General features: G+C 58.9%; 2 protein-coding genes across 2 annotated transcripts; one reads left to right on the forward strand and one right to left on the reverse strand.

Annotated features, from left to right (window-relative positions):
- Positions 1–595: 595 nt before the first annotated feature.
- On the forward strand, positions 596–1961 carry SH3BGRL3 (SH3 domain binding glutamate rich protein like 3). The gene is made up of 3 exons (XM_029081033.2): positions 596–720; positions 909–1076; positions 1409–1961. The coding sequence occupies exons 1-3, from the start codon at positions 673–675 to the stop codon at positions 1472–1474; spliced, it is 282 nt and encodes a 93-aa protein (XP_028936866.1). The 5' UTR covers positions 596–672; the 3' UTR covers positions 1475–1961.
- A 932-nt stretch (positions 1962–2893) lies between these two features.
- Positions 2894–25485, reverse strand: UBXN11 (UBX domain protein 11). The gene is made up of 15 exons (XM_039914385.1): positions 25372–25485; positions 21966–22053; positions 18168–18205; positions 14138–14254; positions 11987–12087; positions 11359–11407; positions 10631–10722; positions 9696–9789; positions 6795–7009; positions 6223–6300; positions 5866–5980; positions 4621–4727; positions 3697–3752; positions 3457–3603; positions 2894–3078 (listed from the first exon to the last, which is right to left on the reverse strand). The coding sequence occupies exons 2-15, from the start codon at positions 22034–22036 to the stop codon at positions 2931–2933; spliced, it is 1428 nt and encodes a 475-aa protein (XP_039770319.1). The 5' UTR covers positions 22037–22053; positions 25372–25485; the 3' UTR covers positions 2894–2930.
- Between the last annotated feature and the right edge of the window lie 1870 nt (positions 25486–27355).

Here is a 27355-nt window from a genome sequence, read left to right on the forward strand (position 1 = left end):
GGCCCAGAGCTCAGAAGGAGCCTGGGGGGGGAGCCTCGCGGAAAACCTCGCCCAGGCAGGAACCGGCGGCTGCCACATTTCCCCTCCCCACGGAGACACGATGTACTGTGGGTTTTCCTGCCGTTCGGAAGTTGGGGGGGCGGGGGCGGAGCCCCTCCGGGGGCCTTCCCCCGCTCTCGGGGCCTAGGCTGAGCGCCCCGGACGGGACCCGCGTCCGGCTGGGCCCGTGGCAGTGCTGACCCCCATTCGCCCCCAGGCACACCCAGCCCCCAGGACTGGGAAGGGACGTTCAGGGCCCAGGACTGGAGCCGCACCCCCTCTGTCCCCCCTCCTCGCAACGTGGCGTGGGGAAGCCGGCCGTCGTCCCGGAGTTGGGGGGGGGGGGGGTTCAGGTGGGGCCCGGGCGCAGGGCCAACGCGTCCCGGGGGTGGGCGGCCTGGACGAGGGCCTGTGAGGCTCGGGGGGCGGGGGGCTTCCTGCTCGGTGCGGCGCAGGGGCGGACCGGGGCGGGTCCGGCTCCTCCCCGCACCGCTGCTATTGGGCCGGGGGCGGTGTCACGCGGGGGCCGGGCAGGAAGGAAACCGCTCCCGACCGCGGAGCCCTGCAGTCCCCGCCGGCCGGTGCAGGCGGCCCACCCCCCGGATCGCCCCCCGACCCGCGTCCGCCCGCAGCATGGCCGGCCTGAGGGTCTACAGCACGTCGGTCACCGGCTCCCGGGAGGTGAGGGGACCCGCGCGGCCCGGGGAGGAGTAGGGAAGGGGGCCGGGGGCGACCCCCGCACCTCGCCCCCTCCCCTCCTAGCCGGGGCACTGGGCGGGGGCGGGGGGAAGGGATCCCAACGCCTCTCCGCCGTGCCCCGGCCTTGACACCCACCCCTCCGTCCGGGTGGGCTCTCCTCCCTTCCCCAGATCAAATCCCAGCAGAGCGAAGTGACCCGCATCCTGGACGGGAAGCGCATCAAGTACGAGCTCGTGGACATCTCGCAGGACAACGCCCTCCGGGAGGAGATGAGAGCCAAAGCGGGAAACCCCAAAGCCATCCCCCCGCAGATATTTAACGGAGACCACTACTGTGGGGTGAGGCCCGGCCCGGGGACCCAGAAAACAGCCCCGGGCGGGTCTCAGCCCCGCCTCTTAACCCCCAGGGTGGGGCGGGGGCGGCGGGGGGGGTCCTCCTGGGCCGACCCCAGGGTGGCGGAGAGCGGATGGGGGCTCGGGATGGCGAAGGGGTGACCCCCACGGCCCCCGCAGAAGGCTCTTGGGCCTGGAGGTGTGGCCGGGCAGGTGGGCGGCCGAATCTTCGCTTCGGGCCTCGGGGAGGGCCGTCGGAATCTGGGCGATGGGTCGTGGGCGATGGGCATACGGCCCTCCGGGGCTCACCGCCCGCCCTTCGCCCTCCTCCCCGGCAGGACTACGAGCTGTTCGTGGAGGCGGTGGAGCGGGACACCCTGCAGGAGTTCCTGAAGCTCTCCTGAGCCCACCCCCGCCCCCCGGACTCTTTAACCGCCGCCCCTTGCCGCCTTCGGGCTCGGAGGACCCCGGGACCGAGCCTGCCCCCCGACCCGCCTCGTGCCCGGCTCTCGGGGACTGACGTAAAGCCCCCGCCCGCCCCCGCCCGTCCCTTGCCGTTCCCCGGTTTCAGCGGCTCTGCGGCATCCGAGGCCTCGGAATGGAGTCGGCGCCGGGGGGTTCCCTGCCCGGACCCCCGGGCGCCTTCCGGGCGGGGAGGGTGCGGCGAGGCGGCAGCCGGAGGGCACAGCTGGGGGATCCCCCCCCGCATCCAGGAAGTGGGTTTCTGGGGGGAGGGAACTTAACCCCCCTCAGGTGGGCCACATCCTGTCTGCCCCCCCCCCGACCTGCCCACCCGCGCCCCTCTCCCACCCCCCACGGGACCACCCGACGCCCGCTCGCGGGCGGCGGCGTCACTAAGTAGCTATTAAACCGTGCGAGCCTGGCGGCTGAGCTCTGACTGTCCTTGAGGGTCTCCCGGGGCAACGGTCCTCGCCCTCGGTACAGCGCCTACCTCGCCCTCTCCCGGCTTCCTGCACACGAGGCCCGGGGCCGGGGAGCGGGAAGAGAAGGAAGCTGGGAGCGCGGGGGCGGCTGGGTGTCCTAGACCTGTCTGGCTGGTGTTGGTTCCTTTTTTTTTTTTTCCCCCCAGCGACTTTTTTTATGGTATCTGTTAAGCGCTTCCTCGTGCCAGGCACCGTTCTGAGCGCCGGGGTAGGTAGCGAGCTGATCAGGTTGGAGACGGTCCGTGTCCCACCCGGGGCTCACGGGCTTCATCCCCATTTTCCAGACGAGGGAACCGAGGCTCAGAGAAGTTAAACGATTTTCCCGAGGTCACGCGGCAGACAAGTGGCGGAGCCGGGATTAGAATTCAGGTCCCTCTGACGCCCGGGCCCGGGCGCTAGCCACCAGGCCACACTCCCATCGGCCCTGCTGGAGCCTCTCGTCTCCGGGACGGGTCTGCAAGGGGGCCGGGAGAGACTCGCACCACTCTGTCGCTCCCCATCTTCCCCACCCAGCCCAGGGCCCCTCCAAAGCAAGGGAGTGTCCTCCCGACCCCCCCCCCCCCAAACAAGCCCTATGCTGCCTACAAGATGAAGAAAGGGGGGGAACCCAGGGGAGCGGTCCATATAAAAGACTTCCCCTATTTCCCCGCCCAACATCAGTTTGGGTTCAGATTAGATAGGGCGGCCTTGTGGGCAGGAGGGAGTGGGGGGAGGAAAAAAAGAGGAACCAAGGCCAAGCCGCTCCATCCTTCCCTCTCAACCCCTGGCCCCGCCCCACCCCAGCTGGGCTGCGTTACTCCTGCCGTGGGCGAGGCCCATCTTCCCCAGGGAGCCAACCGCCTGGCCGCCCCCGCCCCAGCACAGAGGAACCACGAGCCGTGCCCGCCACCCGCCCATCCGGGGCCTTTATTAGAGACTATACGGGGGGGCGCTGACCTCGGGGCGGCCACAACAGCAGCGTGGCATTGGGCACCAGCCCACACTCGGCCAGGGTCCGGCTGTTGTCGTCGAAGGCCCGGGCGGGAAAGGCACTGAGGATGTCGAAGGCAGCGGGGTCTCCGTTCCTGCCGGGGAGCGGGGGAGGGGGGCTGGAGGCCGCTGGGCTCGGACCGGGCCCGGCTAACTGGGGAGGGGGAGTCCGTGCCCCCTTGGTGAGGCCACCTCTGGGGAGCGAGGCTGCCGGTCCCGCTTCCCTGACCCTACACGTCCACCCCTCCCTTCCCACATCTGAAACAATTGACCCTTGTAGGATGGCTGAACAGAGGCTCTTTCTCCGGGCGTTGGGGCGGGACCCCGCTGGCCACTCTGACGTGGGTGGCACAGGACAACAGGCCAGGGGCAGCTGGAGGTGGACAAGGCTGGTAGATCCCGCCCCGGTCCTAGTATTCCCCCATCCCCACCGGTGAGGGGGTCAGGCACCCCCCCCCCCCCCGCCCCCTCACCTGGCCCGGGCGAGGTGTCGGCGTAGGTCTCCGATGGTCTCCGTGGACAGCATGGTCAGCACGTAGGTCCGCTCGCCCGTCTCGGATTTGACGCGCAGGTTGGTTGTGGCCGGAGCCGACGGCTGCTGTACCTGGGGTCCGGGGGTCCTGTGGGCCCCGACCCCACCTCCGGGCAGGCTGAGCGAGGACTGGGAAGGGAGGGGTTCCCTCTCCCCCACCCCCACCCCCAACGCTCCTCACCTCTCCTTCCCAGCCAGGGTCTCCGCCACAATGTCGACGCCGGGCCCGCCGCCGCCCTGCAAACCAAGGAAGCTGAGCAGAGGGCCGCGGGCTGAGGGGGCAAATGCCCCCGGCCAGGACCTTCCGGATGGGGACGTTCCCACCCACCCCCCGACTTCCCCCGGGGACAGACGAAGATTCACTCCACCCCACCCCCCTCCCACAGGGCAGATCACTGTCCCCGAGGGGTTTCTGGAGTCGCCCCCGCCGCCCCACGACCTCCAACAATCCCCGAAGCCCCTACGGCCCCTGACTCCCAGACCAGCCGGAAGTGGCTGGTGATTCTTGGTCTGGGGCTACGGTTCTCGCTTAGGGTTTGAGGGGCCCCAGGTTCGAGAAGCAGTGCGGTGTAGTGGCTAGAGCACAGGCCTGGGAGTCAGAAGGACCTGGATTCTAATCCCCGCTCTGCTACTGGTCCGTTGTCTAACCTTGGGTAAGTCGCTTCACTTCTCTCTGCCTCAGTTCCCTCTGAAAAATGGGGATTACCACCGTGAGCCCCATATGGGATGTGGATCGTGTCCAACCTGATTAGCTTGTATCTACCCCAGTGCTTAGTTGGGTGCCTGGCCCGTAGTAAGCGCTTAACGATTACCGTAAGAAAGTCACTTAACTTCCCTGTGCCTCAGTTCCGTCCTCTGTAAAATGAGGGTTATGGCTTTGAGCCCCATGTGGGATGGGGATTGTGGCCAACCTGATGCTTGCATCTACCCCAGCACATAGCACAGTTCCTGGCACAGAGTAAGTGCTTAAATACCGTTAAAAAAAAAGTGGGCTGGCATCATGACTTAACAGGATGTGGTTGCTGCTTGCAGGGCGGGAGGAGAAGATGGCCCCATCTGGGGCGGGAGTGAGGGCGGCCGGGGCGAGGAAGGGCGGCTGGCTCACCTGCGGTGTCTTCCGAAGGGGGTCCCGGACGTCGATCACCTGGCCGCTCCGGATCACGCGGCCCGGCAGCCGCTTCAGAAACCGCTCCAGCGAGAGCTTGGGGACTGCTGGGGGGAACGCTTGGACTGGGCCCTCTCTCCCCGGCCCCCAGGGCCCGGGCCCCGGCCCCATCCGGTCCCCGGGGAGGGGGAGGGGGCCCAAACCACAGCACCGCCCCTCTAGGGCCCGGCTGCCCTCAAATTTGCATCACCCTTCACTGGGACTGGACTGTTTGGGTGAGGGGGCGAGGGCTGCGGGGAGGTTTCTGGGTCTGAGCATGGCGGCCAGCCCTGGCTGGCCATTAGCCCTGCTTGAAAGCAGGCTGCTGCCTGGGGCTCAACCAGACCCCCTTTCCCCTGCATTTAGTACAATGCCTGGCGCATGGTAAGCACTTAACAAATACCGCAACTAGTATTGTTAGTATTCCCCTCTTCTCCAGTTTTCCACCCCTCCTTCTCCCCCCTCCCCGGGGCGTGGGTCTGGGGGAAGCGCCGGAGCCACCCCGTGACCCCTTTTCTACCCGCCCCACGGACCGAGAACACAACATATAGGCAGGAAGAGGAGGCGGGGGGATGCCGAGACAAGGGAATGACCTGGTTGGGGAAGGGGGTGGCCCGGTTTGGAGCAGCATCTGAGCCGCTTCGATTAACAAATCATAATAATTATGGTATTCGTTAAGCTTTTACTATGTGCCAGGTACCGTACTAAGCTCTGGGGCACTGTAATAAGCTCTGGATAAGCTGGGAGGGGCAGAGCAAGGGGCTGCCAGGGCCCAGTATAATAATGATGGTATTTGTTGAGCGCTTACTATGTGCCAAAGCACTGGTCTAAGTGCTAGGGTAGGCACAAGGTAGGTTGTCCCACGTGGGGCTCACAGTCTTCATCCCCCTTTTACAGATCAGGTTGCCGAGGCATAGAGAATTGAAGTGACTGGCCCAAAGTCACACAGCTGACAAGTGGCGGGGTCGAGATTAGAACCCATGACCGCTGACTCTCCGGCCCGGGCTCTTTCCACTGAGCCACGCTGCTTCTTAATGGTAATAACCGGGAGACAGACTGTGGCAGCAGGGCTTAGAGACCCTCTTCTGGGGGCGGGGGGAGGGTCCTAAACAGGGTGACACTGCCACCGGGCAAAGCGGGGTCTTTCCCCCTCCCCTCCCACCCCCGACTATCTGTCCAGGGGCCCAGCAGCTCCCTCCCACTGACCCGGGACCTGGCTCGTCTCCTCCGGCGCGTCCTGTGCGCCCACCACGTGACCAGGACCGGAGAAGGCCACCGTTGGATGCTTTTCCAAGAACAGCACGCCGCGCCGGTCCGAGACCTGCAGGCCAGACCGGGATCGGGGGGTTCTGGGAGCCCCGGGGCCCGCTTAATCCCCACCTCCTTGCCCAGCCGGACCTGGGCTGGAGCAGCCCGCGCCTCCGCCTCCCCTCCGGTCCCCCAGCGCCACTGGGGGGGGGACGCTGCTCCTGCCCGACCTTATCGGGGTTACGCCGCCCACACGGGCCTTCCCGCCCGAGGGGCGACGGGAAGCGGGAAATGGAGGGCTGCTGAAGGGACTACCTGGAAGGGCACGCCGTCTGGGTAGCGGGTCTGGAGCTCCGAGGGGAAGAAGCCGTCCAGGATATCCCGAAGGCATTTCTGGAAGGGGCGAGGGGGCTCAGGATAGGCGGAGAAGGCGCGCGCCTCCCCGCCCGTGTCCTCTGAACACCATCCCCCCCGACGGACTCACCGACGGAGGAGCGGGGACCTGAGCCAGCTCCTGCACCTCCTCCCCCTGGGCCGCTTTCGAGAGCCAGGACCCAGGACTCGCTCACCCCCCTACTCCCCTCTTGCCACCCCGGGACTGCAGTCCCCCCACAACCCTCACTAATAATAATAGTATTTGTTAAGCGCTCGCTGTGTGCCAGGCACCGTTTTAAGCGCTGGGGTAGATTCAAGGCTGTCAGGTCGGACGCAGTCCCTGTCCCACGTGGGGCTCACAGTCTTCATCTCCATTTTCCAGATGAGGCAACTGAGGCCCAGAGAAGTGACAGGGCAGACAACAGGTAAAGCCGGGATTAGAACCCAGGTCTTTCTGGATCCCGGGCCGGGGCGCGATCGACCAGGCCATGCCCCCAGACCGGTCCCGGCACCTGAGTAGAGGGCTCAGAGTAGGCTCGGAAGGGGCCGCGGCACATGACGATCCCGTTCCCGTAGAGCGTCAGGGGCAGCGGCTCCGGGAGCTTGAGCCGGGCGCCGGAGGCCGTGCGCTCCACCCGCGGCTGGCCCGCCCCAGCCACGATGTTCAGGTCCCGCAGGCGGCTCAGCAGCAGGTCAAAGTCCACGTCCCGGGGCACCGTGGACTCTCCTGGCGACGGAGCGGGTAACGGGGTTAATCCCGAGGGGATGGGCGGGCCTCTCTAATCCCGGGAGCAGGGCGGTTTCTGCCTGTTTCAGTTGTGGTTTCCAGTGACCCTCCTGGGGACTGTTTAGACTATAAGTACCACGTGGTCAGGGAAGGTGTCTAGTCAGCCATAGTTATTGAGCACTTACCGGGTGCAGAGCACTGTGCTAAGTACTTCGGAAAGTAAAATGTAACGATATAACAGACGGATCCCCTGTCCATAGCGAGCTTACAGTCCAGAGAGGGAGACGGTCTACCCAGTCGGTTATACCGTCCTCTCCCAAGCGCTTAGTACAGTGCTGTGCACACAGTAAACAATAAAACAGGATCGATCGATCGATCGGGAGACCGGGCCCGGCCGACCGGTCAGCCCGTGCGTCAACTAGCTGGCTGGAGGAGGCCGGCCCTCCACGTTCCCCCGCTGGCCCTAGCCAGCTGCCCCACCCCAGTCCCGTGTCTTACTGCCAGGGAGTGGTGTAGTCACCACCCGGGGAGCCCAGAAAGGAGCCAAGACCCACCGTGGCCTCCGCTCCCCTTCCCGGCTCCGTTGGCCCTTTGGGGCTGGCCTGCCTGAGGCCCCCAGGGATGGGGAGAGGGGGTCCCCGGGCCACTGGTCACTGTCTGGAGATTGCCAGCCCTAGATCTCTGGATTGGAGGAAGGGCAGCCTCAAATGGTTGGGGCTGGGGGAAGTAGCTAGACCAAAATCATGAGGCCAGTCAGAAGGGTTGGGGAAAGAGGAAGAGAAGGCAAAAGGGGGGTAGGCAGAGCTGAAATCAAAGCAGAGACGGGGTGTTAGAGAGTCCCTAGGCTGGGAGGAGCTGTGAAGGGCCTGGAGAAGCAGCGTGGCCTAATGGATAGAGCACGGGCCTAGGAGTCAGCAGGACCTGGATCCTAATCTCGTGTGACCTTGCACAAGGCACTTCACTTCTCTATGCTTGTTACCTCATGTGTAAAATGGAGATTTTGACTGTGAGCCGGGTGTGGCTCATACCTATCCCAACACCTATTACAGTGCCTGGCACATAGTGAGCACTTGACAAATACCATAAAAAGGGTGAACCTGGCCAGTCCCCTGCCTCCGGGAAAGAATTTCCCGGAGGCAGCCCAGGCAGGGGAGGAGCCCGCTACATCCCGCATAGCTTCTTCCTCATCCCTGTGCTGAGGCCTTGCTGCTGAGGGGAAAGGCCTGACCGAGCTCATGGGGGACTGAAGCAAGAGCAGGGGACAGCTAGGTAACCCCCTCCCTCAGCAGGGTCAGCGGGAGGGAGGTGATGGGAGAGGGCAGCCCCCCGATATTCTATCTTGACCCCAGAGGGGCCAGCTTCTCAGGAGCCCTGCTTAGGAGGGACAGAGCCCTTCCGCGGGCTGTGTCGCTTGCGATCATTCATTTATTCATTCGTCGTATTTATTGAGCGCTTGCTTTGTGCCAAACACCGTACTGTTTGGGGAGAGTACGACATCCCAGTAAACAGACACATTCCCTGCCCCCCACGAGCTTGGGTCGGTGGCTTGGGTCGTGTTTGCCAGCCTTATCGTACTCTCCCATCCCCAGCAACGCTCCGGATCGACTGGTCTGAGTGTGGGAAAATGCTGACGCTCTAGGCTGCCTTGCTACTTCCTCCTGTGGCTGTGGTCGGTCAGACAGAAGCGTCCCGATCGGCCCGTTGACCTCCGACCTAGTCCTCGCTTCAAGAAGCTAAGGAGGACGAAGGATTCCAGGACTTGGTGATGATTGAGTCAGCGGGGTCTGATGGCTAGTGCCCGCGGTTTGGATTCTCACCACAGTTCTGCCCCGGGCTCGCCGTGTGACCTTGGGTTAGTCCCTTGCCCTCTCTGGGCCTCGGTGGCTTCAGGTGAAACGGTCCCCTCCCTTGGCCGCCCTGAGGCACGCAGAGAGGGGGGAGAACTTGCTGGGGGATCGTTGCACTGTGGGAGGAGAACCTGCCGGCCCAGACTCAGGCTCCAATTAGCCAGAGGCTCACTCCCCGCCAGTGCTCCTGGCCACCGCAGCAGGAGGGATTGAAGTTAGACCTACTGGGCAGGCCGGGTGGCCCATCAGTGAGGTGAGGGTTGGGACGGTTCCTGGGGAGCCACTGCGTGTGGGAATTAAATGGGCAGGCAGCAGCAGGGAGGGCGGGTGCCTGCCGCGCCTCAGAGGGTGCCCGGTGGGACGCCAGCTACGATTCTACCGTTTGCCCAGTCCGTAATCCGTTTGAATATCTGTCTCTCCCTGTAGACTGTAAGCTCCTTAATAATAATGATTGTGGTATTTGGTAAGCGCTTCCTATGTACCAGGCACTGTTCTAAGTGCTGGGATAGGTACAAGCTAATTGGGGTGGGCACAGTCCTGATCCCGCATAGGGCTCACAGTTCTTAATCCCCATTTTACACATGAAGGAAATGAGGCCCCCAGAATGAAGTGAATTGTCCAAAAACCCACAGCAGACAAGTGGGGCAGCTGGGATTAGAACCCAGATCTTTCTGCCTCCCAGGCCTGGGCTCTCGTCACTAGGCCACGCCGCTTCCCTTGTGGGCAGGGATTGCATCTACCGGCTCTGTTGGACTGTCCTTTCCCAAGCTCTTAGTTCAGTGGTCCGCGCACGGTAAGCGTTCAATAAATACCAGTGATCGACTGGCAGCTGGCTGTACCTGGTTTCCAGAGGGGCCCGAGGGCCAGGGGCTCCTCTTCCCACTCCTCTGGCGTCTCCCCGACCCACGTCAAGCCGTAATCACCCAGAAACCGCTGGCAGGGAAAAGGAGACACCGTGAGCCAGGCCCCTCTGCCTTCCAGCCACCGATGCTTCCCGGGGGCCCCCCCGCCACTGCCCACCGACCCTGCTCTAGCCCCGGGGGACCCAGCCCCGCCACCCGGCAGACGGGAGCCCCAGGCCACAGGTGTCTCGACCTCCAGTGAATGGAGGAAAACCACAGGGGCCTGTGGGGGTCCAGGCCTTCCTGCCCATCTCCGACCTTGGGAGCAGGCTGCAAGCCATGCAGCTGGGAGTGACAGCCTGACAGCCGCCCCTCCCCGCCCTGGGGACCCGCCCCCTCCTCGATGAGCCCGAGCTGGCTGTGGCTCCCAGGAAGCGGAGAAAGCTGGAGGAGGTGGGCGGCCGACGGGGAGAGGGGCAGGGCAGTGGCTTTGCCTGCGTGATGGCGGTTGGAGTTTGTCCCACTGGAGGGGGTGAGGTTTGTCCTCTGACACGGCTCTATGTAGGTCACAGTTGAGGGAGTGGCTTTCAAGGGCCTTGGGGAGGGGGCAGGAGTCGCCAGGAACGACCCCAGAGGAAGGGGGAGGCGGGGGCAGCCTCCCGCCCGGGGAGACGGGGCGGATTGGAGCTTTGGGGCCGACCCTCCTGCCCTCCCTGACCCTGGAGCCCCCCAAGGGCAGTGGCAGGACTGTCGACAGAAGGGGCTGATGGGAAAATCCCACCCATCCTTCCAGCCCAAGTGCTGCTCCACTCCAGGTGGTAGGCTGGGGGAACCAGGACTTCAATGTTCCGGAAGCCCTTGGGGCCCGTAAGTAGTTACCCCTCCCTCCTGTCCTGCCCCCGCATCCTCCGAGCCCTCCCCTCCCCTCTCACCTCCATGGCCGAGATTTGGCTCTGCAGCTGGAGGCACAAGCTCTCCAGTTCCTCCTCACGTCTGGAAGCGGGGGCCCCTCCCTCTGGATCTCCTAGGGACAGAGGACGAGGGGGAGGGAAGGGGGAGATGATGACACAGCTCCTCTCACCACACCTTGGCTCCACACTCCACCAGCTCCATTCTCCTCTCCAGAGAGATGTCAAGAGATTCCCTCCCCTGCCTCTCGCCCCTGGCCCCTGGCCCCCTTCCTCAAGGAAGGACGGGGGGCAGGTGTGGTGTCTCTGACTCCCGCCTCTTGGGCCTCTTGGTGAGTGGATAATTAGCAGTGGTCCTGATATTATCAGGGAGCCCAGAGATCTCTGTCCTCTTAGAGACCCCAAACCCGGCTGTGCGTGTGTGCACGCACACGTGCGATTGGAGACTGAGGCCCTGGAGGTCAGGTCGGCTGGGCAGGTCACTCTGCAATGATGTTAGTGGACGAGGGGCCGGGGATTGTCATGGGACAACTGGGCGTGGGAGCATTGGTGGTCAGAACTGGGACCAAGAGAGACAGCAGCTTCCCCTCTCCCACCCTACAGAGGCTGCCCAGGTGGGCTGGAGCTTGACCAGAGGTCTGGGCAGGTAGAGGATGGCAAGTCGTGACAGGGGAGGAAACCGGGACTGGGAGGTGGTGAAGGGGAGCACCGGGAGGTGGACAGGGAGGCTGGGGCCCTGGAATTGGGGTTACCTCTCTGGAAGCTCTTCACTTTCTCTTCCAGGTCGGCGATCTTCTGGTCCTACGTAGTCACGGCAGCGAGGTCAAAGGGCAGCCTCCTGCTGGCCTGCTCCAACCCCTGAAGATCTCTTATGGCCATGAATGAAAGCCCTGCCCTCCATCACAAGCCCCCGGCCATCGACCCCGGCTCCCCGAGCCCCCCGTCCCCGATCACTGGACCCCAACCCCATACCTCTTGGGCCCTGGTCTCCAGCTGACTACCCCTGCAGCTCCAACCCCAAGACCTCAGACCCTAGCCCCCTCTCCCAGGGCCTTAAGAAACCCAGTGGGTCACGGTGGGCCACTGGGAAGATGGAGGTAAGGGGAGATACCCAAATTAGAGGCCAGAACCCAGGCGTCCTGTCTCCGTTCCTCATCCTGGGAGCTGGGGGTCGACTGGGGTACGGGGAGGCCTGCTCTCTCTCAGTTGAGCGTGAGCCCAAGAGCAGGAGAGCGGAGGGTGAGCCTAGGGAGGATGGCATCGGGCAGCCGGCAGCTGGCGTGGCCCTCGGGTCCCCGCCGGACAGGGCAGGGCAGGTTCGGACCCAGGTCCCTACAGGGCATAACCACGTACGGTTGCGGCCCCCGGTCCACCCAGCACCTTGGAATGGATTTCGGCAGCCTGGATCCTTGCCCTCTGCTCCAGCTGCCTCAGCCTCTTCGCCATGGAGGTCACCAGATCCGTGTCCTCCGGCCCAGCCGCTAGAAGACAGCCAAGCTCAGGACTGCCAAGTCGCCCGACCCAAGAGCCAAGAGCACGAGGGGCCAGGAGACTGGCGGGCAGGAGGAATCAGCTCCGCCTTGCCCCTGCTCCTCTGGCGGACTCTGCTCCTGCCAAAGGGGGCCAAGCCCCCTAGTTCCAGCCCTGCTCAGGGCCCCTGAAAGGGGAAAACATTGAGGAGGGAAGGAGGAAGCGTTGGGATGATTCATCCTGTTCCCCGTGCTGCCTGGGAAAGAAGAGGGAAGGGAGGGCTGGGAAGGGAGAAGATGTGGGGAAGGCTGGGAGGGAGGAAGTCAGGGAAGCCTTGGAAGCTTGAAAGAGGGTAAGGCTGAGAAGACCAGGTGAGTTGCCAGGGTCTCGATCCCACTCCACCCTCCTCCAGGTGGGGGGGGCAGGACGGAAGGTTCACACGCTGCCCCTCGATCCTTCCCCAAAGTCCCTCTTCTGAGCAGGGGTCCTTGGGAGGAAGAAAGAACTGCCAGTAGCATCAAAGAATGGACTTCTGGCCTCTTTCCATCCTCCCCGCTGTCCCCCACCCCTTTGGGGTGTACACCCTCGGCGGATGCCACAAATGTGCCAGATTGTGGCCTGGCTTTGCCCGCAGTCCCCCGGGATCAGGCCTGAACCCCACTGTGGAGGGTCCAGGGCCGGAAGTCACCGGCCTGGGCAGTTGTCAGTGAGGAATGGGGTGGGGAGGGGGTCCGGGGAGGAGGGTCTCCCGGCCAGGAGCTCTCACCCGGACCCATGGGCCCAGGCAGCCATCTGTGAGGAGCAGGGCGGAGTGGGGGCCCGGAGAGGAGGGTCTCCGGGCCGGGAGTTCTCACCAGAGCCGCGGGCCCGGGCGGTCATCCGTGAGGAGCAGGGTGGGGAGGGGGTCCGGGGTGGAGGATCTTTGGGCCAGGAGCCTTCACGGGGCCCATGGGCCAGGGCAGCCATCCATGAGGAGCAGGGTGGGGAGGGGGACTGGGAAGGAGGGTCCCCGCGCCGGGAGCTCTCACTGCAGCCGCGGGCCGGAGCAGCCTTCCGCGAGGAACAGGGTGGGGAGGGGATCTGGGGCGGAGGGTCTCCAGGTCGGGGGCTCTCACTGGACCCACGGGCCCGGGCAGCCTTCCGTGAGGAACAGGGTGGGGAGGTGGTCTGGAGCGGAGGGTCTCCAGGTCGGGGGCTCTCACTGGACCCTCGGGCCCGGGCAGCCTTCCGCGAGGAACAGGGCGGGGAGGGGGTCTGGAACGGAGGGTCTCCAGGTCGGGGGCTCTCACTGGACCCTCGGGCCCGGGCAGCCTTCCGCGAGGAAGAGGGCGGGGAGGGGGTCTGGAGCGGAGGGTCTCCAGGTCGGGGGCTCTCACTGGACCCTCGGGCCCGGGCAGCCTTCCGCGAGGAAGAGGGCGGGGAGGGGGTCTGGAGCGGAGGGTCTCCAGGTCGGGGGCTCTCACTGGACCCTCGGGCCCAGGCAGCCTTCCGTGAGGAAGAGGGCGGGGAGGGGGTCTGGAGCGGAGGGTCTCCAGGTCGGGGACTCTCACTGGACCCTCGGGCCCGGGCAGCCTTCCGCGAGGAACAGGGTGGGGAGGGGATCTGGGGAGGAGGGTCTTTGGACCGGGAGCTCTCACTGCAGCCGCGGGTCCGGGCAGCCTTCTGTGAGGGGAAGGGGGTCTGGGGTGGAGGGTCACTGGGCCGGGAGCTGTCACTGGACCCACGGGTCCGGGCAGCCTTCCGTGAGGAACAGGGTCGGGAAGGGGTCTGGGCAGGGGGGTCTTCAGGCCGAGAACTCCCCAGAGCCGCAGACCCGGGCAGCCTTCCGTGAGAAGCAGGGTTGGGTGGGAGTCCGTGACGGAGGGTCTCCGGGACAGGACCTCTCACTGGACCCACAGGCCCGGGCAGCCGTCCACGAGGAGCTGGGTGGGGAGGGGGTCCAGGGCAGAGGGTCTCCAGGCCGGGAGCTCTCACCGGACCCACAGGCCCGGGCTGATGACCGCGAGGGGCAGGGTGGGGAGGCGATCCAGAGCGGAGGGTCACCGGGCCGGGAGCTCTCACCGGAACCGCGGGCCCGGGCAGCCTTCTGCGGGGAGCAGGGTGGAGAGGGGGTCCGGGGCGGCGGAGGGGCCGGGGTGTCCGGAGAAGGGTCATCGCTCCTCAGAAACTCCTCGTCCTCTGGGGACCGGGAAGGCAGAGATTACGGGCTGAGGCTTAGAGCCTGCGGGTGGGAGGCCTGACCCCCTCGCTGCCCTCCCCGCTAGAGGACACGGGATGGAGGGAGGTGAGAAAACGAGATCTGCCCTTTGGGAAAGAACTTGACTTCTTCAGTTGTATTTTCCCAAGTGCTTAGCACAGCACACCGCACCCAATGGAGGCTCAGTAAATACTGTACTTTTTTCATGGCATTAGTTAATAATAGTAATAGTGATAATGATGATGATGGTATTTGTTTAGCGCTTCTATGTGCCAAGCCCTGTTCTAAGCACTGGAGTAGATCCAAGGTAAGCAGGTTATCCCACGTGGGGGTCCCAGTCTTAATCCCCCTTTTACAGATGAGGTAACTGAGGCACAGAGAAATAAAGTAGCTTGCCCAAGGACATGCAGCAGACAAGTGGCGGAGGTGAGAGTAGAACCCACGTCCTCTGCCTCCCAAGCCCGTGCTCTTTCCGCTGAGCCACGCTGCTTCTCACAGCACTTACTGTGTGTCAGACACCGTTCTAAGCTCTGGGCTGGATACAAGTCAATCAATTTGGACCCAATCCCTGTCTCCCGTGTCTAAGTTGGAGGGGGAACGGGTATTTCGTCCCCCTTTTACAGTTGAGAAAACCGAGGCCTGGAGAAGCGAAGTGCCCTGCCCAAGGTTTCACAGCAAGCAGTCGGCAGAGCCTAGAACCTAGGTCCCCTGCCGCCCAGGCCCCGGGCTCTTTCCAGCAGGCTGTGCTGCATATTTTCCCGCCGGACGCCTACACGGGAAGATCTTGGCCGTAACCGCTGCCCTCGGCTTCTCGCCTGGATCTGGGTGTGGTGTCAGAGAAAGAGAGGGAGAGAAAGAGGAAGGCCCGAGAGAGAGCCGGAGAGAGAAAGAGAGGCTCAGCAGAGAGAGAGGCCAAGCACAGTCGAAGCCAAGGAGTCTGACTACGTTTGTGCACGAGGGGGAGGGGAGGAGATGACGCCTCAGCTCTGACCAGCCTCCAACAGCCCCGGTTGGGAAGCCGTGGACAGAGTGGCCAGTGTCCCCAGCGGACAGAGCCCCAGCCTGGGAGTCAGAAGGACCTGGGTTCTAATCCCCGCTCCGCCACTTGTCTGTTGTGTGACCCTGGGCAAGTCACTCTAGACTGTAAGCTCACTGTCGGCAGGGAATGTGTCTATTGTTATATTGTACTCTCTCAAGCACTTAGTACAGTGTTTTGCACGCAATAGGTGCTCAATAAATACAATTGAATGAATCCTTTAGTAGTATTGGTTAAGCGCTTACTATGTGCCAGACACTGTGCTAAGTGCTGGGGTAGATACAAGCTAATCAGGATGGACACAGTCCCTCTCAGTCAATCAGTCAGTCGTATTTTTTGAGCACTTACTGTGTGCAGATCACTGTATTGAGCACTTGAGAGAGTACACCATAACAATATAACAGACATATTCATTCATTCATTCACTCAGTAGTATTTATTGAGCGCTTACTATGTGCAGAGCACTGGACTAAGCGCTTGGAATGTACAACCCTGCCCAAAATGAGCTTACAGTCTAGACGGGGAGACAGACATTAATAGAAATAAATGAAATTACAGATATGTACAGAAGTTCTTTGTGGGGCTGTGGGGGGGGTGAATAAAGGGAGCAGCAAGTCAGGGCGACACAGAAGGGAGTGGGAAAAGAGGAAAAGAGGGCTTAGTCGGGGAAGGCCTCTGGGAGGAGATGTGAAGGAGGGGACAGTAACTGTCTGTCCGACATGAGGAGGGAGGGCGATGCAGGCCAGACGGAGGATGTGGGCGAGAGGACAGCGGTGAGATAGAAGAGATCAAGGTACAGCGAGAAGATTAGAATCAGAAGAGCAAAGTGTGCGAGCTGCATTATAGAAGGAGAGTAGTGAGATGTGGCAGGAGAGGGTGCTCACAGCCTTGATCCCCAAGTAACGAGAGGCCCAGAGAAGTGAAGTGACTTGCCCAAGGTCACACAGCAGATACTGGCCCCCATACAAAGATGAAAATAGTCTGAAATAGCCCCACGGCACTTACGTACATATCTTTAAATTACATGTCGTATATTATTCATTGATATTATTAATGCCTATATCCTCTAGATCGTAAGCGCATTGTAGACGGGGAACGTGTAGGCCGTAAAGTTAGACGAGCTGGAATCCTGTAAGCTAGAACCCAGGTTGTCCGACTTCCAAGCCTACATTCTTATCTTTTTTTTTACGGTATTTGTTGAGTGCTTATTATATGCCAGGCACTGTACTAAGAGCCGAGGCAGATATGAGTTCATTGGGTCGGACACAGTCCCTGTCCCACGTGGGGCTCGCCGTCTTAATTCCCATCTTGCAAATGAGGAAACCGAGGCACAGAGAAGTCAAGTGACTTTCCACTAGGCCACGTGGCTTCTCTTTTCTTTCATAAAGTCTGACCTAAGTCCCCCCCGCTGTAGTCCGAGCCCAGAGGTGCCACGGCTCTTCGTTCCAGGGGCTGGCGGCGCCTCCCGACCGAGCCGGGCCATCCGGGGGCCAGACGGAGAAATCCGGGTCAGGGGAGTCACTGGATCTCAGGTATCCTCAAGGAATACGGGCAGGGAATGTGTCTGTTTATTGTTGGATTGTACTCTCCCAAGCGCTCGGCACAGCGCTCTGCACACAGTAAGTGCTCCATAAATATGATTGAATGAACTCTTTTGAATTGTACTCTCCCAGGTGCTTAGTACACTGCTCTGCACACAGTAACTGCTCAATAAACACCACTGATGATTGTGATGATGATGAAGAGGAGGAGGAGGAAACCTTGGCCCTTCCCAAGACGAACAGAGGTGATAAAAACAAGTGAGGTCCTGGGGGAGATCAGACTGGGGAGCAGGTGTCCTTTAAGACTCTTGGGGGAACTTGGACCCCCGGGGGAGCCGACGGGCCTTGGGGACCCCAGAGAGTCAGCGACTCCCCTGACCCAGATTTCTCCATCTGGCCCCCGGATGACCAAGTTCGGTCGGGAGGCGCCGTCAGACCCCGGAACGAGGAGCCACGGCACCTCTGGGCTTGGGCTACGGCGGGAGGGACTTAGGCTAGACTATATGAAAGAAAAAGGGGAAGCCACATGGCCTAGTGGAAAGTCATTTGGTTGCTCTGTCCCTCAGCTTCCTCATTCACAAGATGGCGATTAAAACCGTGAGCCCCACGTGGGACAGGGACTGTGTCCAACCTGATTAGCTCGGATCTATCCCTGTGCTTAGTATAGCTTCTGGCACGTATTATTTGTTTATCTGTTGCTCAACAAATACCAAAAAAAAAGAGTCTGGTGAGAGGGAGCCCACAATGGCCTGAAGTCACTGGACGACCTCGACCTCAGCACGTGGTTGGGAAGCCAGGGAGGGAGTGGTGATTGGCTAAACCCTTGCAGGCCACAGGGCTGAGAGACAGACACACGCACACAAAAATAATAATAATAATAATAATTATGGTGTTTCTTCAGTGCTTACTATGTACCAAGCACTATTCTAAGCACTGAGGTGGATACGAGCTAATCAGGTTGGACACAGTCCCTGTCCCACTTGGGGCTCATGGTCTCCATCCCCATTTTACAAAGAAGGGAACTGAGGTCCAGAGAAGTCAAGTGACTTGGCCAAGGTCACACAGCAGACGTGACGGGTGGGATTAAAACCCACGTCTTCTGACTCCCGGGCCAGGCTCTTTCCATTCATTAGGCCACACCGCTTCAAACACACACACCCCCTTCCACGCCCCACTGCCCCAGCTATAGGCCCGAGGCCTGGCCCCGAGTTGGGGGTGTTGGGGGGAAGGTGGGAAGCCCCCCAGCCTGGCTGGGATAGGCTGGGACCCCGCCGGGGGGGCAGAACCCGGCAGGGCCCGAGCCCCAGCTGCACTCACCGTGGAAGACTTTGGGTGCGAACAGCACCTCCCCTCTCCTGGGAACCCAAAAGGACAAAAAGAAGATGATGCGGTTAGAGAGAAGCGAGGCCCCCGGCGGCGCCCCAGCTGCTGTGGCCACATGGCCCCCACCCCAGTTCTCTGTACAAAAGCCAGTGGAGGAGGAGGGGCTGCTTCCTGTCCCTTCACCGAAGAGCCACCTCCCTCGTCCCTCCCCGGGGGTGGGGGAGACAACCGTCTGATCCCCCGGACTGGCCCCAGAGAGGTGAGCTGGGGTGGGCCGCTGCCCTACTGCAGGCCGTGGGGGTACTGGGACAAAACTTTAAAGCCCTCGATCCCCTCGTCCCCCTCCTACCTCACTTGCTCCTCTCTTACTACAGTCCAGCCCACACACTTTGTTCCTCTAATGCCAGCCTTCTCATTGCACCTCCATCTCGTCTAGCTCACCAAAGACCTCTCACCCACATCCTGCCTCTGGCCTGAAACCCCCTCCTTCCTCAAATCTGACAGACACTCCCCACCTTCAAAGCCTTATTGAAGGCACCCAGAGGCCTTCCCTGACTAAACCCTCTTTTCCCCTCCTCCCAATCCCTCCCCGACTTGCTCCCTTTATTCATCCCCCCTCCCGGCCCCACAGCACTTATGTTGGTATTTGTTAAGCGCTTACTATGTGCCGAGCACTGTTCTAAGCGCTGGGGTAGACACAGGGGAATCAGGTTGTCCCACGTGGGGCTCACAGTCTTAATCCCCATTTTACAGATGAGGTAACTGAGGCACCGAGAAGTTAAGTGACTTGCCCAAAGTCACACAGCTGACAAGTGGTAGAGCCGGGGTTCGAACCCATGACCTCTGACTCCAAAGCCCGTGCGCTTTCCAGTGAGCCACGCTGCTTCTCAATTTATTTATTTCTATTCATGTCTGTCTCCCCCTCTAGACCGTAAGCTCACTGCGGGCAGGGAGTGTGTCTGTTTATTGTAGCCTCGTCCTCTCCCAAGTGCTTAGTCCGGTGCTCTGCACACAGTAAGCGCTCAAAAGATACCACTGACCGACCGAAGGTCTGGGATAAATTCAGCAGCCGTAACGGTTCCGCGTAGCTGGGTCGCCGGATGTGCCGGGGGTGGGGCTCATCTGCCACAGGCCCTGGGTAGAAGGGGACTCCAACCCCCAGCAGCTCTCAGGGCAACGGACCGGGCAGGGCAAGCACGGCCGCGGCCCCGGGAAATTTGGCCGGGCCCTGTCGAGTCAGATCTCAGAAAGCCCCACGCTCCAGTCCTGGAGCCTGAGACACAGCATGGCATAGTTCACTACCTGTTCTCCCTCCTGCTTAGACTGATAATGATAACTGTGGCATTTGTTAAGCGCTTACTATGTGCCAGGCGCCGTGCTAAGCGCTGGGGTGGAGACAAGCAAATCGGCTTGGACACAGTCCTCATCCCACAGGGGACTCGTAGTCTTATTCCCCATTTCACAGAGGAGGTAACTGAGGAGAAGTGCCAAGGCCCCACAGCAGACAAGTGTCAGAATTAGAACCCATGACCTTCTGACGCCCAGGTCTGTGCTCTACCTACTACATAAACACTTAAACGGTAAAAACACTGTAATTAATACTGTAACTGACCAGAGCTAAAAGCCTAAGCCCCTAAAGACGGTGGACAGACCTTGGTATTGAGGACTTGGGAGATTCCGATAAAGTTAGTAGATCCGATCCCCGCCTCAAGCAGCTTAAAGTCTACTAGGGGAGTCAAGCACTTAGATAAATTATAGAAAGGAGGAAGCGGTAAAGATACCTAAGTGTATGCAAGCAAAAGCGGCGGTCTGGTGGAGGCCTGAGAGTCGGGGGACCTGGGTTCTAATTCTGACTCCGCCACTTGCCCGCATTTATCTTTTCAGGGTCTCACTTTCCTTATCTGTAAAGCGGGGATTCGATGCTTCTTCTCCCTCCTACTCAGACTGTGAGCCCCAGTTGGGACAGGAACCGTGTCTCTCCTGATTATCTTGTATCTACCCAGCACTTAGAACGGTTCCCGGGACACAGTAAGCATTAAACAAAGGCACCTGTAATTATGATGTTATTAAGTATATGTACATAAGTACTCTGGTGGTGGAGGGAAGCAGCGTGGCTCAGTGGAAAGGGCACGGGCTTGGGGGTCAGAGTTCATGGGTTCTAAATCCGGCTCCGCCACTTGTCAGCCGAGTGTGACTATGGACAAGTCACTTCGCTTCTCTGGGCCTCAGTTCCCTCATCTGTAAAATGGGGATTAAGACTGTGAGCCCCACGTGGGACAACCTGATTACCTTGTATCCCCCCCAGCACTTAGACCAGTGCTTGGCACACAGTAAGCGCTTAACAAATGTCATCGTTATTATTATTAGAAGGGAATGAGTGCCATGTGAGTGGGTGATGAGGAAGTGCTCTTCCCCTGGGTTTATTAGTAACGCCGATAATAATAACTGAGGGTTTTTTATGATGTTTGTTAAGAGCTAATTACGCGCCGGACACTGAACTAAGTGCTGGGGTAGAGACAAGCTAATCAGACTGGACACGGCCCCCGTCCCATGAGCGTGGGGTCCGATGCTCATTTGGAGGGGGGTGGAATTGGGGAAGAGGCAGGAGATCTCCTTCGGAGATAATGCTGGGAAGGAAGGGAAAGTTGAAGAGGGGGCTGAGGGGAGGAGGGACTGAGAAGGGGGAGGGGCGATTTTAGGGAGCTCACACCCGATGGTGTTAGCTTTCATTTATTTTTCCATTTACTTATGCGTACTAATGTCTGTCTCTCCCTCTAGACTGTGAGCTCCCTGTGGACAGGGAATGTGTCTGTTCATTGCTATATTGTGATCCTCCCAAGCACTTAGTACAGTGTTCCATGCATACTAAGTGCTCAACAAATACACTTGAATGAATAAATGGACACAATCCCTTGCCCACATAAGGAGGGAGACTCTGACATCTTTGCTTATCTCTTCGAGAAGTCGCGTGCCTAATGGATAGAGCCCAGGCCTGAGTATCAGTTGGATCTGAGTTATCTCCAGCCCCGCCACTATCTTCTGTGAGATCTTGGTCACGTTACTTCACTTCTTCTCTGAGCCTCAATTCCCTCATCTGTAAAATGGGGATTAAGAGTACGAGCCCCACGTGGGACACGGACTGTTTCCAACCTGAATAATTTGTATCCACCCCAGCACGGAGTACAGTGCCCGGCACACAGTAGGTCCTGAAAAAATACCACAAAAACAAAAAACAACAACAGAAAACTACTCCCAACAGCCCCAACCCTCAAACCTCAGGGTAGGCCCACCTCCTCCAGGAAGCTCTCTCTGATCCAGCCCTCCAGGAGAGCTTCATTTCATTCATTCAATAGTATTTATTGAGCGCTTACTATGTGCAGAGCACTGTACTAAGCGCTTGGGATGAACAAGTCGGCAACAGATAGAGACAGTCCCTGCCGTTTGACGGGCTTAAGCTTCATTCACTCATTGGTCACTTGTACTTATTGAACGCTCACTGTGTAAACAGCACTGTATTAAGTGTTTGGGAGAGGACAATATAACAGTAAACGGACACATTCCCTGCCCACAGAGAGCTTACAGTCTCACTTACTATGTTCGAGCGCTGAACTAAGCGCTAGGATAGGATACAAGGTAATCAGGTCCGCCATGGGGATCTCAGTCTAAGTAGGAAGGGAGTGGTTTGTTGTTCCTGTTCTCACTGCCCCAGCTTCACCCACCTCCACCTAAGAGCTCCTACTCATCCCGCAGGCGTGGGGGGCCGGGGTTGCGGGGGTGGGGAGGGGGTCTCACCTGTAACTCTGCGAGTACACCTGCAGCGGCAGCTTCCGGACTTTTGCCAGGGAAGACAGTGGGGAGCTCATGCTGGGTATTCTAGCCCCTGTAGGGGAGACATAAACCTCCATCGTCGTCATCGTTCTTCATTCAATCATATTTACTGAGCGCTTACTGTGTGCAGAGCACTGTATTAAGCACTTGGAAGACTAAATTACAATAAACGGACTCATTCCCTGCCCACGACGGGCTTACAGTCTACAGCGGGGGAGTCAGACATCAGTAGAAATATATAAACGGCAGATACGGACATCAGTGCCGTGGGGCTGGGAGGAGGGAAGAGCAAAGGGAGCAAGTCAGGGTGACGCAGAAGGGAGTGGGAGAAGAGGAAAGGGGAGGTTTAGTCAGGGAAGGCCTCCTGGAGGAGATGGACCTTCAATATGGCTTTGAAGGGGGGGGGGGGAATCATCATCTGTCGGATTTGATGGGGGAGGGCGTCCCGGGCCCACTGGATGTGGGCGAGCGATCGGAGGTAAGATAAGCAAGGTCAAGACACAGTGAGAAAGTTAGCAGTAGAAGAGCCAGGTGTGCCGGCTGGGTTGTAGGACAGTAGCGGAACATCAGTGGTATTTAGAGAGCCCTTGCTGCATGCAGAGCACCGCCCTAAGCGCTTGGGAGAGTACAGTTCAACAGAGTTGGTAGACACGTCCCTTGCCCACGTAACAACGGAGATTCTGACCTCTTTGCCGAACTCTCTGAGAAGCCGCATGGACTAATGGGTGGAGCCCAGGCCCGCGTAGCTCAGTGGAAAGAGCCCGGGCTTGGGAGTCAGAGGTCATGGGTTCGAATCCCAGCTCTGCCACTTGGCAGCTGTGTGACTGTGGGCAAGTCACTTCCCTTCTCTGGGCCTCAGTGACCTCATCTGTAAAATGGGGATTGAGACTGTGAGCCTCAGGTGGGACAACCCGATTGCCCCGTATCTATCCCAGCGCTTAGAACAGTGCTCTGCACATAGTAAGCACTAGAGGGAGAGGTAGGTTTTAAAATACCCTTTGGCTACAGAGATAAGTCCTGCGGGGCTGAGGGTGAATATCAAGCGCTTAAAGGGTACAGATCAGAGTGCACAGATGACACAGAGGGAGAGGTAATAGAGGAGACGAAGGCTTAGTCGGGGAAGGCCTCTTGGAGGACATGATTTTAATAAGGTTTTCGGAAGGTGAGGAGAGTTGTCTGAATTTATGAAAAGGGGAAAGAGATTCCAGGCTAGAGGGAGGATGTGGACAAGCGGTGAGCGGTGAGATAGGTGAGATGGAAATCCACTGAGTAGGTTGTCGTTAGAAGAGTGAAGTGCGTGGGCTGGGCTGTAGCAGGAGATCAGTGAGATAGGTAGGAGGGGGCCAGCCGACGGAGGGCTTTAAAGCGGACGGTAAGGAGCTTCCATCCGCTACGGAGGTGAATGGGAAATCACTGGAGGTTCTTGAGAAGCGGGGAGACGCGGACTGCATTTTGGTTTTGGTTTTGTATATTTTTAGAAAAACGATCCAGGCATCAGAGTGAAGCAAGAACTGGAGTAGGGAGAGACGGGGAGCTCAGCAAGGAGGCTGATGCAGTGACTACCGTGGGATAGGAGAAGTGCTTGGATCAGCCCTGTAGCGGCTTGAATGGAATATAAAGGGTGGATTTATAGCATTGTGAAAGTAGAACCACATTGGATGGGATGGGAGAGATGGGTCGCAACCCCAAGTTAGCAGTCTCGGCCCCGAGAGCCCCCACAGCACGGCGACGTGACCCAACCACATGGGGACATGACCCCGCTGCTCTCAGACACCGCACTGCTGCTCCTCACGAACCCCAGAGGAGGACGCCCCCATCCTAGGAACACCTGTCACTATCAATCGATCGATCAGTGGTATCTATCGAGCATTATCAGTCGATCGGTGGTATTTATTGAGTGCTTACTATCAATATTTATTGAGCACTTTTTTTTTTTATGGTAGTTGTTAAGCGACTGCCGTGTTCCAGGCACCGTTCTAAACGCTGAGGTAGACCCAGGTTGGACCCAGTCCTTGTCCCACATGGGGCTCACGGTCATGATCCCCAATTTTCAGATGAGGTAACTGAGGCACAGAAAAGTTAAGTGACTCACCCAAGCTCACACAGCAGACACGTGGCGGACCTGGGACTAGAAACCAGGTCCTTCTGACCCCCAGGCCCGTGCTCTGTCCAGTGGGCCGTGATGCTTCTCGTGGGCAAAGCGCTTACTATGTGCAGTCACGCAGTCGGTCGTATTTACTGAGCGCTCACCGTGTGCAGAGCATCGTACGAAGTGGTGGGGAAAGTACAATGTAACAATAAAAAGACACATTCCCTGCCCACAGTGAGCTCACAGTCTAGTGGGGGAGACAGACATTAATATAAATAAAGAAAATTACAGATACGTGCGTAAGTGCTGTGGGGCTGGGAGAGAGGATAAATAAAGGAGTAGCGTGGCGCAGTGGAAAGAGCACGGGCTTTGGAGTCAGGGCTCATGAGTTCGAATCCCAGCTCTGCCACTTGTCACCTGTGTGACTGTGGGCAAGTCACTTAACTTCTCTGGGCCTCAGTTCCCTCATCTGTAAAATGGGGATTAAGACGGTGAGCCCCACGTGGGACGACCTGATTCCCCTGTGTCTACCCCAGCGCTTAGAACAGTGCTCGGCACATAGTAAGCGCTTAACAAATACCAACGTTATTATTATTATTATAAAGGGAGCGAGTCAGGGTGACACAGATGGGAGTTGAAGGAAAGGAAGAAAGGTGGTCACGGACGGCCTCTTGGAGACCTCCTGAGCTCCTCCGGACTGTAAGCTCCTTATGGGCAGAGAATGTGCCTGTCTGTCGTTCCATTGTACTCTACCAGGCGTTTAGTACAGTGCTCCGCACACGGTAAGCCCTTAATAAATATGATTGACTGGAGGTGATGTGCCTTCAATAGGCTTTGAAGAGGGGGCAGAGTAATTGTCGGATTCCTTCATTCAGTCATATTTATGGAGCACTTACAGTGTGCAGAGCACTGTACTGAGCGCTCGGGAGAGTACAGTGTAACAATAAACAGGCGTATCCCCTGCCCACGACGAGCTAGCTGTGGGGGGAGACAGTCATTAATAGAAATAAATAAACCCAAGTGCTGCGCAGAACAGTGAACTAAGCGCTCGGGAGAGTGCACCGGATTAGGGGACCGGTTCTCTGCTCGTAACCAAGGCAGGCTACGTGGTGACATTGAGTCCTGGCCCCCGGGGCCATCCCCTCCGCCCGGCTGGTCGCCAGGGAGAGGGGAGGGACCGTCGTGAGCCGGGAGGAGAGGCCCGTTTGCCCCCGGCCCCTTCCCCGGCTCCGGCGGGGATGGAAGGGGGGACCCCGGTGTCCCCCAGACCCCCAGACTCACCCAGCCGGGCCGACGCGACGGCCTGGAGGAGCTGGCATCTTGTTGTCGGACGGTTGCCATGGCGACCCAAGCTCCAGCGCCTCCCATCGCTCACTAGCTGGGCCCGGGAGGGGAGGGGGGAAGAGTCCATCAGTCCATCAGTCAGTAATAATAATGTTGGTATTTGTTAAGCGCTTCCTATGTGCGGAGCACTGTTCTAAGCGCTGGGGGAGATACAGGGTCAGCAGGTTGTCCCTCGTGGGGCTCACAGTCTTAATAGATGGGGCTCCCAGGCTTCATGCGTGGCTCAGTGGAAAGAGCCCGGGCTTGGAGTCCGAGGTCATGGGTTCGAATCCCGCCTCCGCCACTTGTCGGCTGTGTGTCTGTGGGCAAGTCACTTCACTTTTCTCTGTGCCTCAGTTCCCTCATCTGTAAGATGGGGATGAAGACTGGGAGCCCCAAGTGGGACAACCTGACGACCCTGTATCTCCCCCAGCGCTTAGAACAGCGCTCTGCACATAGTAAGCGCTTAACAGATACCAACGTTATTATTATTATTATTCATCCCCATTTTACAGGTAACTGAGGCACGGAGAAGTTAAGTCCCTTGCTCGAGGTCACACAGCTGACAAGCGGTGGAGTCGGGATCAGAACCCATGAGCTCTGCCTCCCAAGCCCGGGCTCTTTCCACTGAGCCACGCTGCTTCAATACCAATCAACCGAATCGATCGATCAGTGCTATTTATTGAGCGTTTCCTGCGTGCAGAGCACTGTGCTAAGCGCTTGGGAGAGGACACTAAAACAATATAACAGACGCGTTCCCCTCTCCTAACCAGCTTCCAGTCTAGAGCGGGAGACAGGCACTAAGATGAATAAATCATCATCAACATCATCATATTAAAAATAATAATGATAGTAACTGTGGTATTTGTTAAGCGCTTACTTTGCACCAGGCACTGTACTAAGCGCTGGGGTGGATTACGAGCAAATCGAATAATGATGGCGTTTGCTCCCCCTCTAGACCGTGGACTCGTCGTGAGCAGGAATATGTCTGTTTGTTGTTATACTGTACTCTCCCAAGCGCTTAGTACAGTGCTTTGCCCACAGTAAACTCTCAATAAATACGATTTAATTTGTTAAGCACTTCCTACGAGACAGGCACTGTACTAAGCGCTGGTATGGACCCAGCAAATCGAGTCGGATTTACTGATGAAGTAGTAATTATAAAAAAGTTATTTATTATAAATAAGTAATTTATAATATATGATTTAAAGAGATGGATATAAGGGTTGTGGGATTGGGGATGGGGGCGAACATCAGATGCCCAAAGGTCCAAATGCCGGGAATTCTTCGATGGGATTGGTTGCTGGGGGAGGGGGCCTTTCCTGGAAGATTACAAATCCCAGAGTGCATCGTTCTGGCCACACCTGGGGCCGGCTCGTGTTTCAATTAATCGGTCGAGTAGTATTTATTGAGCTCTTACTGTGTGCAGAGCACTGTACTAAGCTCTTGGGAGAGTACAGTACAGCGGAATAAGCCAGCACGTCTGTGACAGGCTTACCTTCTAGAGGGGGTGGCAGACATTAAGAATAATATGTTATTAATTTATAGTGTATAAGTGAAAGATAGGTTCATCGGGGCTACGGGGGTAATAATAATAACGATGGTGTTTATTAAGTGCTTACGATGTGCCAAGCACTGCCGTAAGCGCTGGATTAGATACGAGGTGATCGGATTGCCCCACATGGGGCTCACAGTCTTGAGTCCCGTTTTCCAGATGAGGTAACTGAGGCCCAGAGAAGTTAAGTGGCTTGCTCAAAGTCACACAGCTGACAAGTGGCAGAGTTGGGATTCGAACCCACCACCTCTGACTCCCAAGCCCGGCCTCTTTCCGCTGCTGCTCTACCGGGGCCTCCACACCAATTCCTTACTGGCCGGACACGGGACATAGCTGGAGGAGGCAGAGCTGCTTGAAAATGTCGGCGGGTTTGGAGACAATCAAGGA

This window comes from Ornithorhynchus anatinus, chromosome 16 (genome assembly GCF_004115215.2).
Source record: "Ornithorhynchus anatinus isolate Pmale09 chromosome 16, mOrnAna1.pri.v4, whole genome shotgun sequence".
NCBI lineage: Eukaryota > Metazoa > Chordata > Mammalia > Monotremata > Ornithorhynchidae > Ornithorhynchus > Ornithorhynchus anatinus.

Excerpts from the sequence above, each read along its gene's own strand:
- SH3BGRL3 (XM_029081033.2), top strand. The coding sequence starts at position 673 with ATGGCCGGCCTGAGGGTCTACAGCACGTCGGTCACCGGCTCCCGGGAG. Across the intron at positions 721-908 it reads CGGTCACCGGCTCCCGGGAG|ATCAAATCCCAGCAGAGCGA; the intron begins GTGAGGGGACCC and ends TCCCTTCCCCAG. Across the intron at positions 1,077-1,408 it reads ACGGAGACCACTACTGTGGG|GACTACGAGCTGTTCGTGGA; the intron begins GTGAGGCCCGGC and ends CCTCCCCGGCAG.
- UBXN11 (XM_039914385.1), bottom strand. The coding sequence starts at position 22,036 with ATGAGCTCCCCACTGTCTTCCCTGGCAAAAGTCCGGAAGCTGCCGCTG. Across the intron at positions 4,728-5,865 it reads GGAGACGAGCCAGGTCCCGG|CAGTCCCCAAGCTCTCGCTG; the intron begins GTCAGTGGGAGG and ends CGTTCCCCCCAG. Across the intron at positions 3,604-3,696 it reads ACCCTGGCTGGGAAGGAGAG|GACCCCCGGACCCCAGGTAC; the intron begins GTGAGGAGCGTT and ends CGGGGCCCACAG.